The following is an 18,903-nucleotide window of genomic DNA, read 5'->3' on the forward strand; positions in this document are numbered from 1 at the left end:
TTTTTGTGATTTTATTTATTATCTTAAAAACTATAATAGATAGACCGACACTTTAGATAGCAAAGATCTACAAATAAGTACATGTGGCCAAAATCATCAGTTGGCCCCTTATTGAAATTTTTGCTCTTAAATGAGTATTTTACTATTTCAGGTTTATGATAAGGTCTGTTTATTCAAATATTGTAAGAAATAGGTAAATTATGTTTGGTGTATGGAATCATTGACCATGTTTAGTTTATGTGATATCTGTATTTAAAAAACCTTAGTCTTAAAAAGACTTTTTTCCATAAAATTCAGTCATAAACACTTACCATTATGCAGATGAAACATTTCAATGTGTGCACTCTTGTTTATAGTAATTGCTTAACTTTATTTCATCTATAGATTTACATGTCAGTTTTACTTGACCTCGTTTCTGTAGTTCATTCATGAATACCTTAAAATCTCAGTGAAAGTATGTTATAAACCATCTATAATTGGTGAAAAGATAAATTAAAGTGTAGATAATTATCCAACAGGGTCACCTGAATAAAGCTTTATAATTCAGAACTAAAACTGATTTTTCATACCATACACGTTTTGCATCGTTCATATGTCTATTGTCCTTGACTTCATGGTTCAATGACTGCTTGAAAAATATTACTGTTTTTTGAAAGGTGAAATACTCTCTTATGATTAGTTTTAGGATAGATAAATTTATAAATTAAACAAGTGAAACTGCGAGCTACTGCTCACTGATGATACCCCTGCCGCAAGTGGATAATATTAATTGTGTAAAAATATGCAAGTGTTCGGTAAACAGGAAGTTGTAGAGTGATGAATCTGAAAACGCATCACACGGTATAGCTGACTTATATTAACCCTTAAACCAAATTTCAGAAATCCTTGTATTGTAGTTCCTGAGAAAAATGTGACGAAAAATTTTCAACTTGGCTATCATGTGTAAAATCAAACAAGTGTTCGGTAAACAGGAAGTTGTTGAGTGATGAATCTGAAAACGCATCACACCGTATATCAAGCCTGAAACCAAATTTCAGAAATCCTGGTCGTGTTGTTTCTGAGAAAAATGTGACGAAAAATATTCATAGGACGGATGGTCTGACTGACGGACTGACGGAAGGACAGACAGAGGTAAAACAATAATCCCCCCCTTTTTTTCAAAGCGGGGGTATAATAAAATAGGTGAAGTATACTTAGTGTATTGAATAATTGTAAGGTCATATGTCTGTCTGGCAGGTTTTATATGACTGTGACCCCATTTTCATGTTTCATTGGTCAATGATTGGTTTTTGTGGTTTGATCTGTATCTCAAGGGATTTTGCTACTACATGTATAGTTGGTGTATGGAATAATTGTTAGGTGTACATGTCTGTCTGGCATGGCTCATCTGACCTACCACCTTCCCAATAAACTGACATAATTCACAAACTAATACATGTATAAAACTAAGCAAAGATTCAAAGTCAATAGACCATGAATGAGGGGGCAGTGCCAAGTAATCTCCATGGTATTGAGATTTACCAATGCTTATAGAACTGCATACATTATATTATTGGTCTACCACTAGTAGCCCACCATAAACTAGACCTAATCACAAACTTGTAATGTACATTGATGATACCGCCGCTGTAGGAAACACCATTCCTGTGTCTTACTCTGTCAAGGCAAGACAAAAATGGATGAGTGGATAGTTTCAATTAGTAAAAAGTGCAACAAAAACTAATTTGGATATTTAGTTCACATTTTTATATATAAAACAAATTTTAAATAATACAATTATAGTAACAAAATAATAGTCTTCAAAAGGAATATCACAGTATATATATAATTTGTACACAATATTTATTCTGCCACTTTATGAATTTTATTTATCCTCTGAATAATATTATTTTCCTTTTCCCTGAGTTTTGCAGCAAGGTCATTCTGAAAAAGAAAGAATGTTTAAAATTATATCTTTAAACAATAATGATCTCTTTTTACATTTTAGATATCCCATGCTCTCCCTAAAGGTGGTTGAACTTTCTACGAAGGATAGGTTTATTTGTGACAATAATGGATTCATAAGTCTTATAGATAGTAGGTCCTTATATATCCACCTATTATTATTACTAGGTTTGGTCCTACACATTTGAGAAAGGACATCACTGAATTTGATGTGTTTTCTTTTTTTTTCTAAGGAATTGCTATATCACCTGATACTGCTCAGGTCATCACTGAATTTGGCCTGCTAATGTTTTGAAATTATACATAGCTATATTACCTGATTAGGTTTGGTCATCTCTGAATTTGACATTTTAATTTTTTAGGAATCATACATATCTATATTACCTGCAGTCCTCCTAACATTTCTTTAGCCACACTTTCTATGACTTCTCTGACATCATCCACAGTTAAATCATTAAAGGCATCAATATCTGGTACTGTAGGCTCATCTTCTTTTGGTGTCTCCTGAAGGAATAATTTATTCAACACATAAAGAATTTGAAATATTATTCAAACTTGGACTTTGCAGAAAGTTACTAAGGAGTGTTTGTGGATAAATGCTAAAAATGAAACTACACATTTTAAGTGATAGCATAACTGCTAAATGGATTATTATGAATAGATTTAAAATAATATCTATGGTTTCTAGGACTTAGAATTACCTCAGGATTATTACAAACGTTTAAAGAAAATTCTTTCTTTTCAATAAAATTATATGGTTTTCAAACATTCTTTTTACATTATAACAGCACTTCTTAAGCTATGATGGAAATGTTTTTATTTAACTCTAAAACTTGAAGATAAAAATTTAACAGCATCTCAATTAAATCAATAGTCATGATCAAAAACAGGTCTTTAAGCATATGCCCCTTTTTTTTCTTGAGAAACCAAGATAATTTAATATACCGGTAGACTGATTTGATGTCTCATTTAAAATTAAAAAAATAAATGAAATACCTCAAAGGCCATTCGTTTTATATTAAAATGAATTGATGAAAGCATGTAGACCAGCTACATTGGAACATGCAAATATATTTTGATTAATACATGTATACAAATTATGAAATTGAATAAAAAAGTAAGCAGAAGTGAATACAAAGGCATCCTTAGACCAAAGCAATGACTATTTATATTATCTATGTATGGATAAAGTTTACTCAACTATCTACTATAAAGAACATGTAAGCGATACAATATATATATTTCAACTATATGATTTGATGGATAAGATTGAACATTTATTTTCGAAAATCCATTTGGTTGATTGGATTGGACACTTATGCAGAAGGAAATGCCTATTGATTTTACTTGATAAGAATTACACTTATAAAAATTAAGATAAAGGGAGAAGGGAAGCCAATTGATAATGAGTTCAAGTGTATAATGTACCTTACTATATTTGCGTGTAAATTTGAACTATATTTATTTATTTATTTTTATTTTTCAATAATGATACACATTGTACAGTGCATCATAAGCATATTTGGCTGGCTGCAAATTACTTGTATATATATTAATGTAATTGTTTGTTATAATTCAGGTTGCACTTAAATATTAAAATATTTATTCATTCATATAGGTCACTGTTTATATAGTGTTACTTAAAAAAAAAAATATAAATTGTAAAAATCATGAAAACGGTTTCGTGATGGTTAATTTCTCTTGCCTGATTGAAATGAAAGTCATACATATTGACGATATAGGGAAGGAGAGGAAGCCGTTTGATTTTGTATCAACAAGTTAGAGTCGATGTTATTAAATAATTATTTAAACAAAGTTGGTTTTAGTCTCACTTCGAATTGTCACACAATTATACAGGCAAAAAATTGTAATAAAAGTACATGTTTATTTGTCCCTGCAAGTATATTGGTATATAGACTATTGAAATAAACATTTTCTCTCAATAAATATGCAGTTAAATGTTTAAAAGTTGTTTGTTGAAGATGTCCCTAAATCAAATTAACAATAAGACAACAAATGGAAGTTTTTTACGACCTTGACTGGCTATACAGCCCTTGCACGGTCGGACTTAACAATAAGTCAACCAAGAGATTAGGTTATATGAAATTAAGTGCAGGAGGTCAAGGTTAGATAACATAAAAAAATAGGAGGGGGGGGGGGGGAATTACAATACTTGTACATCAATTTTGACTATTTTTTCTCATTGATTGTTGATTGGTTAGTGTGAGGGAAAGGTTGGTACAACATGTATCATGAATTTAATATGACTATGTAAGCCTGTGTGTTAGCCTGTTTAGTGACCATCAGAGAGAAATGGAAATTAAACATTAAAAGGATCATGAACATACACATGTATATTAATGCCTTTGTGTTTTCATGCAGGTAAAATATAAATCTTAGCATCTTTAAAATAAACTGCTAAGCCATATAACATATTAAGTTTACTTATATAGCCATATATTAACAAGAAAAGAATATGTATTAGTATTAATAAATATTTAATGATGGCTGTCATTGTAACAGATTGGACAAATATGATTCCTGTTAAACAGTCAGGGTTTTATTTAATTTGAACTGAGATAAGAAAAAAATTAGTAATAAAGATCAAACAAAGAAAGTGATAAAAAATGTATTCACAAATTCAGGGATAGACAACTTTTGCAATGTCTGTATTTCCACAAAAACAATAAATGTCAAATGTACAATGATTTGTAATGTTTGAAAGTTTCTAAAGAAAAAAAAGAAAATATTGAAAATTTACTTTTTCAAATCTCTTAGTTTTATATGGTATTTTTATTCTTTCACCTGAATGGATAGAAGAACAATAAGTCAAAAAGGGTTTTGTGTGAGAACTGTGTATAAATTCTATCATTAACCTATTATTTGATCTTTATATATTCTTATGCGGTAGCAGTGAAAAACAAAGGGAGATAACTTTAAATACTTATACCACATTACCTGATCTGATTTTGTATCTTCAGCACCCTAATCAGACAAGGAGAGACAATTTGTTTAAATGTTGATGTATAAAGGTTTATATGTAAGAATATATTTAATTAAATTACTAAACAATGATTATATTGGAATCAAGGGAAAATGCATTCATAATATCTAATTACATACTGCATAAAACATGAAAATAAACTGTTACTAAAAAACTTGAATAATATATTTCAACCATAAAAAAACATTATTTTGTTTTTGATACATACCTCTACAGGGGGTGGTGTTGGTGGGGGTGTAGCTATAAAAGAGGCATACATATCATCCTGAACTCCTTCATGTAGAGGGGGAGGGAATGGCAGTGTCGAAGGCTTGGCTACTTCTATAGAAAGCTGTAAAAGTTATGATCTTAACTTTATTTCATGTATTAACTACCCCATGTTAATATATAGTTGACTATTGTTTATCTGGACACAAATTCAAATGAAGCTTTCAACCTAAATAATGGTCTTAATCGTAAAAAAGAAAATTTGTTGCACTAGCCAGTAAATTCTCAACTATTTTTTCAGTGGAAGTTATAAAAGAAAATGATTATAGATTAACAATTTTTTTTTATCAAAGTCAACAATAGTACAAGTACATTTCACTGGTTTTCTCCATCCAATAATTACAAAGAAAGTAGAAAAAAATTATTTAGCATGGTGATAATATGTTCCTATATAATTTTAGACAAATACACAGTCTATCTTTTATAAATTGTTTACAGTTAATGATATTTGTTAGTTATATGTGTCAAAATAAATTTCTCCAATAAATCAATGTAATTATCTTCCCCAGAAACCACACAAAGTTATGACTTTATGGTTGTTTTCCAATTAATATTTCCAGGCCAATATTACAAGTATATATTTTGATTTTCTCCCTTTTTCAAGTAATATTATATATGAACTCACATCTGTTCCAATAATTTCTTCTGCTTGAGTGTGTGTGAACATAAACTGGTATAAATTATAGTGCTGGAACAAGCTAGAATAAAAAAATTATGAAAACATACAATGAGAAATTATCCATAAATAGCGGAATTTCAATCAAATAAAAAAAATATGTTACTCTACACATTTTTATCAGGGTAAACAGAATCATTACTGCGAATTATGGAACAAACTGAGATATGTGGAATTTTTTAACTGCCACAAATTATCTCCCTTGCTACAAGTTTCAAATTATGGACAGAAACTTGCAGATTTTTGATTTTTTCATCTTGAGGAGGTATTTATGTAATTTATTTGCAAGATGATTTGAAATCAGTACTTTAAACTTCTGTTATAGAGATAAACAACAGTATGCCAGCATAGATACAACATTAGATGAAAATCATCATTGATTGTGATTGTGAAATTTGTCAATATACAATATATATATTAGAAAAGTTTGTTCATTTCCACAACTTTATGCTATGCCTGTGGAGGCATCAACATTCATTTGCCATGTTATATTAATTAATTATTATGCAATTTTACTGTAGAAGTTAGTTAAGCAGCAAATTGTATCATCACTGAATTAGCAGCAAACTGATCATCACTGAGTAGTTCTAATCTGAAATAATCCAAACCTAGCAGATAATATATTTTCCACTATTATCCAATGTCATATTTCATGTGTGGCAATCAAATGTTTAAAGTATCAGATTTTAGTGATATTCTTACCTAGTATTTATGTACTGAGCAATGGCTTTTGCCTGTGCTACAGAGAAAAAATCTAAACCAGCAGATTTGACATCAGGATATTCTGGTTCTATACCCATCATCACAGCTTTAAATTCTTTCAAATTGTCTACCTTGTTCATGTGTTGTTCTGTAAAAAAAAGTTAGTTTATAATTTTACAATATAAACGGTTCAGTAATTCAGATGTAAATATAATAGAGCTTAATAAAAAAAAAGTGTCAAACATTGTTGAAATCATTTTCATAAAACTCCTACATGTACTATTAAATTTCTTTCTCAAATAAACATGAATTCTTTTTCATGCTCTGATTTCTGTAGATCGTATGGTTATAATATTGTCACAATTTGTGACTTTGTTCCATTGGTGTTTTGTAAAAACAAAACTAAGAGACAGTCTTTAAATTCTATCTGTTCAATGAAAACTTACAAAAAATATTCACAAAAATGATAATGAAAATTATAACTGAATAAATGACTAATCAATCTCTATACCTTTAAAATAAAAATATAATCCAATACAAACATTGGTTTTTTAGATAAATTTCTTATATGATTACCTTTTACATTTTCAAAGAGGTTATAAACTACAGTAAATAGTCCTGATAACTGTTGTGGATTTAATCCTTGTTCTTTACCCCACCATACCGCTCCTGTGTAATAATCTAATGTAGAGGCTTCCTGTAAATCTGTGCTGTAGTTTTTTAATTTGAATATTTCACATAATTCTCTGAAAATGAAAAATATTCATATATCAAAATTTTGTTATTTTGTTATTTTTATCTTGTAAATAAGAATTAGTTAATATGACAAAAAAAAATTGTTATAGTTCATTTATATCAAGGATATAGGTTAAGGATTTTAGTTTGGTACATGTATGTATAGCTCTACATGGGTTTGAAATCTTTCAGTAAAAGTAAACTAATTAATCTTTTTCAGATGATTTCACATGACATCTATAATACTAAAATTACGAGGTCCAATTTGTTAGCCGTCATCACGTAAAAACGACGAATCACAGAATTCAACTTTATATATAACTAATATAGTACAAAGGTGTAGATTAAAAATTGCACCACTCCAGGCCCTTTTGTTTTCCATGTAATTAATATTGCCAATAATTAAGAAGTTCCGGGTCGAGTCCGCTACCGATACCAATAGTATATTCACCTGTTACCTATTACCTTATATGTACGTTCCGCATCTGACAGGCGCACCACCAAACGTTGTTTTCAGGATTAATATGCTATATACACGGGTCATAACCACTACTAAATTGTCAAATTGTTACCTATTGTAGTATTTTAATTAGTAAGACTTTCTAAGATAACAATACGAATGCTAAAAATCTGGACTAAAAATAAGGCGTATAGGTACAGTTTTCAATTTGTTAGTGGGCATGACGTAAAACAGCGAAGCAAAGAATTCAACTGTATTTATAACTTATATAGGACAATGCTGTTGATTAAAAAATACTCCATTCCAGGACCTTTTGTTTTCCAAATAATTAATATTATTGTTTCAGTTCGACGGGTTCAAACAGAAAGACTTGAAAGCAGAGAAAAACTGTGTATCTTATAATCGGCATGACTTTATCAGATGACAATACTAATACTAAAATAAGGCTTGCGCATAGTTATATACTATAATTCAGTCACGTACCCGTGATATCACGGGTGTGTTCTAGTAAGATTTAAAAAAGAAGAAAGATTTAATTCCACCTTTCCATTACAAAAATTAAGATTACTAATATACCTTAACTTATAAACTGTAAGAATTTCAATATCATTTAACTTCTTTTTGTGTTGGAGAAAACATGCAAGACTAGACATATATGTAATTTTAAATGTGGTGCATCAGTGCAAAGATAACTGCTCATATTGTTTAGATTAGAAAACATTATATATTATACTTGTATAAAAATTCTTAAGAAATTGTAATTAACTCAACTGCATTGTATCATTGAGAATAAGAAACTTTGAAATTACTTTTGCATGTCTTCAACTTCTAATGTGAGTAATTTTTTGGTCTGTTCTTCAGACAATACTTTAAATGCCAGAACAGCAGTTTCATCATCTGGGTCATCCTAAAAGAAAGAAGAAATCATTTATAGAAGAGGATACATAAATTAATTCTCCTAATAAAGCAAGCTCTTTGTTATATACATGTACACATTGTGCAAGAAGTCAATTCTATCCAGATATCTCTAAGACCTTGTAAAACTTGGTTGCTAAGTACATGTATTTGCCATTCTACAATTAGAATTGCCTAAGCTTATCAAGTCTCAATTAGTATAAATATAAGAGAACTAATGAAAATACGAGTTATTATGTCATTTAACATAAATTATATTCAAAATCAAATGCCTAATTGACTATATAAATGTGTAAATGTGTAGATTTGTCCAAATATATAAAAAAGAAGATGTGGAATGATTGCCAATGAGACATTTATCCACAGCTGCCTATTTAATCATATGACGATTTGACTTTTTCTGTAGGTCCTATTTAACTTGTACCTCAAATTTTTATATCCAGAGGCGGATTTAGAGGGGGGGCCCAGGGGGCCCGGGCCCCCCCTTTTTGGGAAAAAATTTGGTTGCTTATATAGGGAATCATTGAAGCGTGACTGGAGCGGGCCCCCTCTTAGGTCAGTCAGTGGGCCCCCACTTATGAAAATTTCTGGATCCGCCACTGATATCTACCAAAGAAAATAATTACAAGAATACAATTAATTCCACTTACATGTATATGTTTAACCCGTCACATTCTCTATGTATGTGCCTGTCTTACATTTAAGACAGGGAGCTTTTATTTCAATGGCTGTTGTTTGTTGCTGTGTTACATATTTGTTTTTAGTACATTATTTTGTATAAAATTTAAGCTATAAAGTTTTCTTGTTTGAATTATTAACATTTGTCATTTTGGGACTTTTTGTAGCTGACTATCCTTATGGGCTTTGGTAATTGGTGATATTTGTTAATTTCTGTCATTTGGTCTCTTGTGAAGAATTTTCTCTACACACTCATACCACAATTTTTTTATATTCTTCATAGGACTTCATATTCCCATAAGGCATTCACAGGTAACACCTTCTTTAAATTAATTGTATGTTTTAGGTTTCCACTTCAATTTTATGAATGAAAAGTTAAGGTAACATGTGAAATAACTTGTTTTAAAAAACCATCACCATCATCTTAACTTAAGCTTAAGGTTCATGTGGACCCTATGCCTAAAATGGCCGTATAATCACCTCAAAATTTACCGAGTACAGACAATCCTGTGCATCTGGAAAAGCTTTAAGGCATAGCATGCCCTAGATAAATAAATTTCAAATGTGTTTAATGTTTTAGAAATATAAAAACTTACCAGGATTTTGCAGTGCACTTTTTTTCATTCCTCCAGAGGAAGCCAAAATAAACTAAGTTGGGAAACGAGTTTGAAAACTTCCCAACAGGTAATAATTGAAGTGAGCTGTATTGATTGACATGGACAATAGATACCTGACAATAATTGGTGATTTAAACTGTGTACCTGAGTGGACCATATCAAGGAAACTCAACTGTTTGTCAATTGTCATCTTCTGCAGGGACGAAAAAAAGTGCACAGCAAAATCCAGTTGAGTTATGAATTTTCTAAATCATACAATGCATTTGAATTCTATTTAGGATATAACTGTATTGTATTTTAAGCTCCGACGGCATCAATTGGGGATTTGATGGTAGCAAATTAAGTTTACTGGCGACACGTTAGCGAAGACAGTAAACGGGTATTTGCAACCATCAAATCCCCAATTGATGCTGTGGGAGCAATTACAATATTGTTATCTCCATTCTAATGAAACTAACAGAAAACAAAGTTAAAAATGTATTTAAAATCTGTCATATGCCGTCTGCGCTTGTGCATTCATCTCATAGCATCAATTGTCAATGAAAATAAGTGACGTTATCCCATCAAAATGAACGTTACAAACGTTGTTGTATTAGGGAGCTACCATTTGATTTTTATGGGGGGGCTAGGATGAAAAATTTTGTCCTGCATTTTTTTTTAGCTGTAATCTCTGTCCTGCCTTTTTATTTTTCACTCTGTTCGGTCCTGCCTTTTTTTTTTTAGTTTATCCTGACTTTTTTTACCTAAATTGTCATCCTGACTTTTTTTTTTTTGCAAGAGTCTCATCCTGCCTTTTTTTTTACTCAAAACTCCTGTCCTGCCTACTTTTTTCAAATTTCATCCTAGCCCCCCCATAAAAATCAAATGGTAGCTCCCTTAGAATTAACTAGGGCATGCTATGCCTTAAAACTTTTCCAGATGCACAGGTTTGTCTGTACTCAGAGTAAATTTTGAGGTGAAAATATGGCCATTTTAACCATACATGTAGGGTCCACATGAACCTTAAGGGACTGAGTCTGATAAGGTAGCACAAGTCGAAATAATTATGATATCTATCTGTTTCCTGTGACCCATATGTTACAGCTAAAACTTAAAATAGACTTTTAAGACGTCATAATTATTTGGACAAAGGTAGCACCTGCATTGATGGCATCATATTGAAAGATTAAGTATTGCTTGTTGTGAATCTGAGTTTAACTGTAAACATATACACACTTCTTCCACTGTTACTTTCTTCTTTCCTTTCACATCTTTTCCTGTAGATGCATTAGATCTTGTTGACTTTCCAGAACTTGATTTTGATTGACTTTTCGCGGCCATATTGTTTGTTGCTATGCTTGGTGGACGATTTCTATTTCCGGCAAAGGAGAGTGGTGAAAGTTGATACAACTAATTACCTACTGTCTACTACAAAAGTGTGCAACAACGTACCACATTTTAAAAACTTACCCCTTTCTTTCCTTTTTTCTGCAAATAAAAATATTGAAATGAATCATTCAAATATCTTTTTAGATATAATAGATTTAAATATAAAAAAAATGGTAATATAGAATATAGGTCTATATTTTCACATTACATTATTTGGCAACTGATAAAACAAGAGGGTTGTGCACTGAGGTTGACGTGCGCAAACATTTTTTTATGTCATCTAGGTTGTATGAATTTAGGGTTCGTCGTAAATTTTAGTTTTGACAAAAAAAAAAAGTATTTTTCTTATAAAAAAAACCATCAATCAAAGAGGGGGGGCAAGGGGGGTCCCCATAACAGCAAAACAGTGAATTGATTTGGTGAAAAACAGATAACAAGGAATTGAAAAGGGATAATAACAGATAACAGTAAATGAAATATGAAAATAGATCTGTCCAGGACCAATCCAGTAGATGACTCGTAGATCTTAGTATATAACTTGTGGTATGGACCTAGAAAATTGTAATTTGTGTAAACAAGACGTTCCGGCCGTTGAGGCAGTTCTGCCTTGGTTGATTTTTTCCGTAACTTGTACAATAAGTTATAGTATGGATGTTGAATTTTTCTGAACGAAATTACTGGTTTCTGTTTTTGATATAGGGATATTTTTAATCCACGGCATTTGAGGGATCAATTTTTAATGATTTAGGTTTTTTTTATTTAATTTTTAAAAATAGTGCAGCCAGTGACACTTTATTATCAATTTGATTTTTTGATTTTTTTTCTTCTGAAAAGCAATATATGTCATATATATACTTTACAAGTAATAAAAAAAAACATTGATGCACAATATATTTTTTTTATTTAATGACCTTATGATAAAACTTACTTATAAAATACAAAAATACCCAGATCAGTGGAGACAAGACATGTAACTGAAACACGCATACCAGTTATGATTATTCTGATAATAGAAATTGACTGAAGTGAAAATTCTGATAGTATAATAGAAATTGGACATAGTGAAAATTTGGATGACACCAAGTGAAACACCAATCATGTATCTTATGTGAAATTATAGAATATGAAAAATTTGGGTACAGCATTGGAGAAGCTGTGGGATTTTAAAAAGGGTATTTACCGAAAAATTAAACTGAAGACACATCTGTGTTTGCATCAATGGTTTCTGAGCTTCAATTTTCGCCATGTGAAGCAGTTAAAAAGCTTTTAAATATATGGTGGTCAGGGTTCTCTTTCATGTTAATGAAAAGAGAGGGAGTAGCACTTATAATTTAAATACTAAAAGAAAAAGATGTTGTATAATTCCCAAAGCCATAATTCAAACCCACACCACTTAGTAATGTAACACAATTCAAAGGAGAAAACTAACTGCCTAATTTATCCACAAAATAGTGAACGAGAAACTTAGTAACACAGTTACAAACTACATGTACAACCACTGAATCCAGGCTCCTGACGTGGAAATAGGCAAATACAGAATGTGACTGCATCAACTTTAGCATGCTAGTTGGTGTCTAATCCTCCCCTAATCAGGGACAGTGGTGTAATAGTACAACATAAAGATTATTATGTGGTCATTGAATAAAAAAATGTATAGGGTGTACCAATGCTTTTTTTTATAACAAAATCCATACTATGAGTTATTGTACAAGTAATAAGTGAATTATAATTTGTACAAAATGCTACATGTTCACAGACAATGGAATTTATTACAAAGGATAATAATAATATATACTGGAATGGTCCTGGGTCCAATTGATTTTATATGTTTATGTGATGTATGTTACTGAAATTCTTCTGCAAATACAGGGCCACCCTATAATACCAGTAGAAAGACCCCAATAGATATACATTGTAAGAAGATGTGGTAAGCGTGTCAATGAGACTATTATCCTTTCAAATCACAATTTTCAATAATCTTCAATTTCTACGGAAGATTGGCTGTCAAAATGCTAACATTCCAATTTTCAATAACAGTTAACAGCAAATAGATTCTCACAATAACAGATAACAAAATAGATAATAGTCATATAACAGCTAACAAAGAATAAGACAATAACAGCTAACAGTAAATATATTTTCAGAATAACAGATAACAAAGAATTAAAATGCCCCATAACAGCATAACAGTTAAACCCCTTGCCCCCCCTCATCAAACTCTTATCTAGTCACTCGAAATATTACTAGTTATATCTGTGTTTATGTTTCATCGGGCCATATGATCGTCGGCTGTCTTCAGATGTCACCTACGGTAGTTAGTTAGATGTCATCTACGATAGTTAGTTATATTTTTTACGGGAACTCACTTTTGTTCAATGACTGACACACAAATTGCGTCAAGTCAGTGCATCCTAATATGAGGCAGGCATTACCTGTAAATGGGGACGAAGTCTGTATGAATTATTTTTTTGTAACTTAAATATTTGTTTAAAAAAAAAGAAACGGAAATACCGTACATACGTAACGTTTCCGATTTTGGTTCTGTTGTTAGGGATTTAGTTGTGACGTTATTTAAATTATGACGTCATATGTAGCCTGGGGTCCTGGCTAATCTTGTCAGCGCAGCTAGATTGGGCCGGATGCCAGGCTACGTCATATGCAATGTAAACAAAGAAATGCTATCATCAGGTAACGTTTTTTCATATCAAGGAATTATTAAAAATGAAATTGGTATTGCGCGTTCCTTCCTATTTTATACTAGACTGATAAATATATATTTTACTCAAAGTTTCATACAAACGAGACCGGGAAAAGGAAGTACATTGTACATTTCTGCGCAGGTCCGGGATTTCAAAACACGACAAAAAAAAATTGAACGATTTTGAGTTCATTAGTACAATGAAAAATTCGGGAAATTTTCCCGTATTTTTTTTTTTATTGAATTTTCTATTGTTATTGGGGACTCCGTCCCCATATAAAAAAAAAACAGTGACGTAGTTCAACTAGAAGGGGGATTACCACGAGTTTTTTTGGAGATTAGAAACAATAGAAGTCGCCATCAAAGGAGGGGTTGGAGTTATTCGAGCAGAAAACGTACGGACTTCCAGAGGACAAGATACCACACGACCAGTTGTGAAGTATTGTCCATCAGAACAATAGTAACTGTTAAATGATTTTGATGAATGACAGTTTATTAACGTAATGTGAAACTTTACAAAAGAAATTCAATGTGATCTATTAACAGAACTGTAATAGTTTTGATTATTTATCATTTTTTTTAGTAAGTTTGAGGCATAACTTTTAAAACACAAAGAAATACATCGAGAAGATGTATGAAAAATATTTGCAAGTAATTCGTCTAAATAAATTATGTCAGTCTAATCTAAATGAATTATGCCTAGTCCAAATGAATTATGTCTAGTCTAAATGAATTATGTCTAGTCTAAATGAATTATGTCTAGTCTAAATGAATTATGCCTAGTCTAAATGAATTATGCCTAGTCTAAATGGATTATGTCTAGTCTAAATGAATTATGCCTAGTCTAAATGAATAATGTCTAGTCAGGCTAAATGAATTATGCCTAGTCTAAATGAATTATGTCTAGTCTAAAGGAACTATATTATGTTTAGTTCTAAATGAATATGACTAAACCGATAGATTAACGACTAGACTATAATATGATTCAAACTATACTCAATTATTGATGACTAGACATAATCAATTTTGACTAGTCATTATCATATTTCAACGCGCATATGAAAGTCATAAATAATTAAGACTAGATATACTTTTTACTAAAGTTGCTGAGTTTTTTTTTGTTCTTTCCAATATTCTTTAAAAGAGATTATCAGAAAATACGATGACATATAAAGTCATTATCTAACGAGTCTTCATGCAAATAATACATATTCATTGGATTTCTACATCATTTTTTACTAGTTTTAGTCAAGGTATACCGATCATTCCCTATAGTCAATTGGTGTATTAGATTTAATTTTCTTCAAGTTTTCTGTTTAACCTATATGATGTCAAAGATATATATTTCAAATATATAACTTGTCCTCTATAAACAAGTGAACAAAGCAACAGAGAGTATCATAAAGAATGTTTTGATTCTTTTATAAATGATTATATTACACGCAGGTATGTTTTTTTTCACTTGACGTACCACGTTCCCTTTTAGACATCCTGAGATCGTTTCTACCGAAAATACCCTCTATCAATTTGTTTTTCACTATGGCTTTTTGGTAAAGTCAGCAGACGGCTGAACTGCAATTATGAAGTATATAGTAAAAAAAATAAAAGAACGACGGTTCTGATATAATTACTCAATTAATACACAAACTATTATTTTGCTTACCTTTCCACCTTTCTTTGACATCTTTTTGGTTGACTTAAATTTTTATGAATGGATCAAATGAATAGAATTAATCCACACAAATTAGAATTCATTCCATTATCATTCATGCACAAATAAAATGAACTAGATGTCTCCAATACACACAAACAGACAAATACTATATGTTAATCTATCACAGGATCGCTTGATAAATGCAGAGATTAAAATTTATTCTTCTGTTTTACAACCCTTTAAGTAGAGTACGTTATTCATTTAATTTTAAATCAGATTGGTTTGACATGTAAATTTACCAAATTTAAATCTACTAAGTGTTTTATAAAATAATCCACTACATGTTTTATGCGTTTGTTTAAAGAATTCTATAAACAAAAATATACAGTTGTATAGTAACGATTCTCCGATGAATCATATCTTTAACGACAAGGGATTTAAGTTTTAAAACCTTTCAAAGTTTGCGTCGATGTTTCCCAATGAATTATAGATGATGATATATTGTTACTATCAGCATACTTTCATCAAAACGTTTCTATAGTTAACACATTCAAATTATAAGTTCTTGGAATCATTAAATTGGAATACGAATGCGTATCAGACTGAAATAATCTAAAGTGACTTCATTTCATTAAACGGTATCCCATCTATATAGTGAAATAACTGATACACAACAAAAACAGAGGCCTAATTAACTGATGTCTCGTTTAAGTTGGACATATTTCAGTTTAAAAATTAAGAAAAAAACATATACAGGTCGTAACTCACAAAAATATGTTAATAATTGGTTGCTGAAGTTGAGACAAATATACATGTATTCAATATGACTGAAATTGGCTTTACCGTCACTGAGATCGCGTAATCATCCCTAAAATCTAGATCAAAGATTTGTATACGTGTTTAGTTAGATTCATATTTTTTGGCATGGCATTTGCTTCATTTCTTGACTAAGCATTCTTTAACATCCATATTTAGAAGAACGTCTCTCTAACAATATATTACTGAGTTTAAATGATCCTGTACTGATTTTATTTGAGGGGTTGAAGGCGGTCTTTGTTTTTTATTCACCCGCTTCGTATCTTCTTACATTGCTGATTGATTGCTGATTCATTTGCTGCCAAGGAATACGGTGTTTCAGGTTTTAAGGTTGAACTATAGATACATGAAATAAAATTGAGAAAGGAAATGGGGAATGTGTCAAAGCGACAACAACCCGACCATAGAGCAGACAACAGCCGAAGGCCACCAATGGGTCTTCAATGTAGCGAGAATTCCCGCACCCGTAGGTGTCCTTCAGCTGGCCCCTAAAATATGTATACTAGTACAGTGATAATGGACGTCATACTAAACTCCGAATTATACACAAGAAACTAAAATAAAAATCATACAAGACTAACAAAGGCCAGAGGCTCCTGACTTGGGACAGGCGCAAAATTGCGGCGGGGTTAAACATGTTTATGAGATCTCAACCCTCCCCCTATACCTCTAGCCCATGTAGAAAAGTAAACGCATAACAATACGCACATTAAAATTCAGTTCAAGAGAATTCCGAGTCCGATGTCAAAAGATGTAACAAAAGAAAATAAATAAAATGACAATAATACATAAATAACAACAGACTACTAGCAGTTAACTGACATGCCAGCTCCAGACCTCAATTAAACTGATTGAAAGATTATGTCTTCATCATATGAATATCAGGCACAATCCCTCCCGTTAGGGGTTTAGTATCATACTATCATAAAATATATGAGAAGAACATAACCCGTGTCATGCCAATAACTTTTTTTTTTTAAAGAAATGTGTTTAGTTCCGATGCAAAGACCCTATAAGTGAATCAACATTAAAGCCGAACTATGCAATCTTTAATGACCTGACAACAGTATCGTAACTATATCCCTTCTTAATAAGTCTGTTTAAGGTTTTTTAAGCTTTTGAGGGGAATACTGACTTTTTTGTGCTTTGTAAAGAATATTATCATAAATGATTGGATGTGAAATATCTGAACGTATAAGATGTCTGCATGTTGAGTTATATTTACGAATTATTTCCTTATACCGGTGATAGAATTTAGTAAATGTTTTGACCAGTTTGTGATATCGAAAACCCTGGTGTAATAATTTTTCAGTAATACATAAATTTCTCTCGTTAAAATCTAAAACATTGTTACATACACGAGCGAATCGTACAAGTTGAGATATATAAACACCACAAGATGGTGACAAGGGAACGTCACCATCTAAAAATGGATAATTAACGATAGGAAATGAAAAATCTTCTCTTTTATCATAAATTTTTGTATTAAGCTTCCCGTTAATGATATAGATATCAAGATCGAGGAAAGGGCAGTGGTCATTGTTAGCATTAGCTTTATTTAAAGTAAGTTCAACCAGATAAATTTCTTTAGTATACATACTGAAGTCGTCTTTAATGAGAGCCAATATATCATCCAAATATCTAAAAGTATTGTTAAATTTTTGTATCAAATGTTGTTTCGATGGGTCTTGTAATTGTAACTCATAACAATACAAAAACAAGTCCGCAATAATATATATATTTGTGTGAAGACACCAAACTGGTTTATAGTTATACTGCATCACCAAAGGCACTTGTTTCAGAAGGGTTTTTTTCCTATATAATTCTGAGACAAGTGCCTGTATGTATTACAAGGAGAAAGAAGAGGTCGTTACAATTGTAATAACTTAAAGTTCCAATTCTATGTTTTTAACACAAAAACACAGTATTTCTATACATTCATAATTCCCTATATACTACCATGAAAGTTGTCAAGGAAGAGCAAATTGATTTATAAAATTTACACATATACTTTCACTTTATTTGTTTTGAAAATATTCTACCGTATATATAGTCTGTCATGAGATCGAAAGTAGGTTTATATGTGTGTCTTTTGTTTTCATGATCTTTTATTTCCGTGACGTTTGTTTGGAGGGAAGCAATTATATCAAATATATATTATATACATTGCACTCGGGTCAAATACAATTTCAACAAGTGTGGACACAGATCAGTGTGGACAGTACTAGTTAATTTTTTGTTAGCATATTTACAGTGTTTTCTCCATCCAGATTATGACCCAGATTATCAGGGGCGGATGCAGGAATTTTCGAAAGGGGGGGTGCTAACCCAGGGCAAAGGGGGGGTGCAGGGGGGATGCAAAACATATG

The 18,903-nt window shown here is 31.2% G+C and overlaps 1 protein-coding gene across 3 annotated transcripts; it reads right to left on the reverse strand.

Moving 5' to 3' along the window:
- Positions 1-1,723: 1,723 nt before the first annotated feature.
- LOC143073331 (ciliary-associated calcium-binding coiled-coil protein 1-like) lies at positions 1,724-15,866 on the reverse strand. Of its 3 annotated transcripts, XM_076248782.1 has the most exons (10): positions 15,728-15,866; positions 11,448-11,465; positions 8,598-8,695; positions 7,170-7,339; positions 6,594-6,741; positions 5,841-5,913; positions 5,157-5,279; positions 4,903-4,929; positions 2,329-2,448; positions 1,724-1,923 (listed from the first exon to the last, which is right to left on the reverse strand). In XM_076248782.1, exons 1-10 carry the CDS (start codon positions 15,746-15,748, stop codon positions 1,843-1,845), a joined length of 879 nt encoding a protein of 292 aa, XP_076104897.1. In that variant the 5' UTR covers positions 15,749-15,866; the 3' UTR covers positions 1,724-1,842. The 3 variants fall into 3 exon arrangements, with proteins under 3 accessions (XP_076104897.1, XP_076104895.1, XP_076104896.1); XM_076248780.1 differs by lacking the exons at positions 11,448-11,465; positions 15,728-15,866 and adding an exon at positions 11,214-11,371; XM_076248781.1 differs by lacking the exons at positions 4,903-4,929; positions 11,448-11,465; positions 15,728-15,866 and adding an exon at positions 11,214-11,371.
- Between the last annotated feature and the right edge of the window lie 3,037 nt (positions 15,867-18,903).

This window comes from Mytilus galloprovincialis, chromosome 4, assembly GCF_965363235.1.
Source record: "Mytilus galloprovincialis chromosome 4, xbMytGall1.hap1.1, whole genome shotgun sequence".
NCBI lineage: Eukaryota > Metazoa > Mollusca > Bivalvia > Mytilida > Mytilidae > Mytilus > Mytilus galloprovincialis.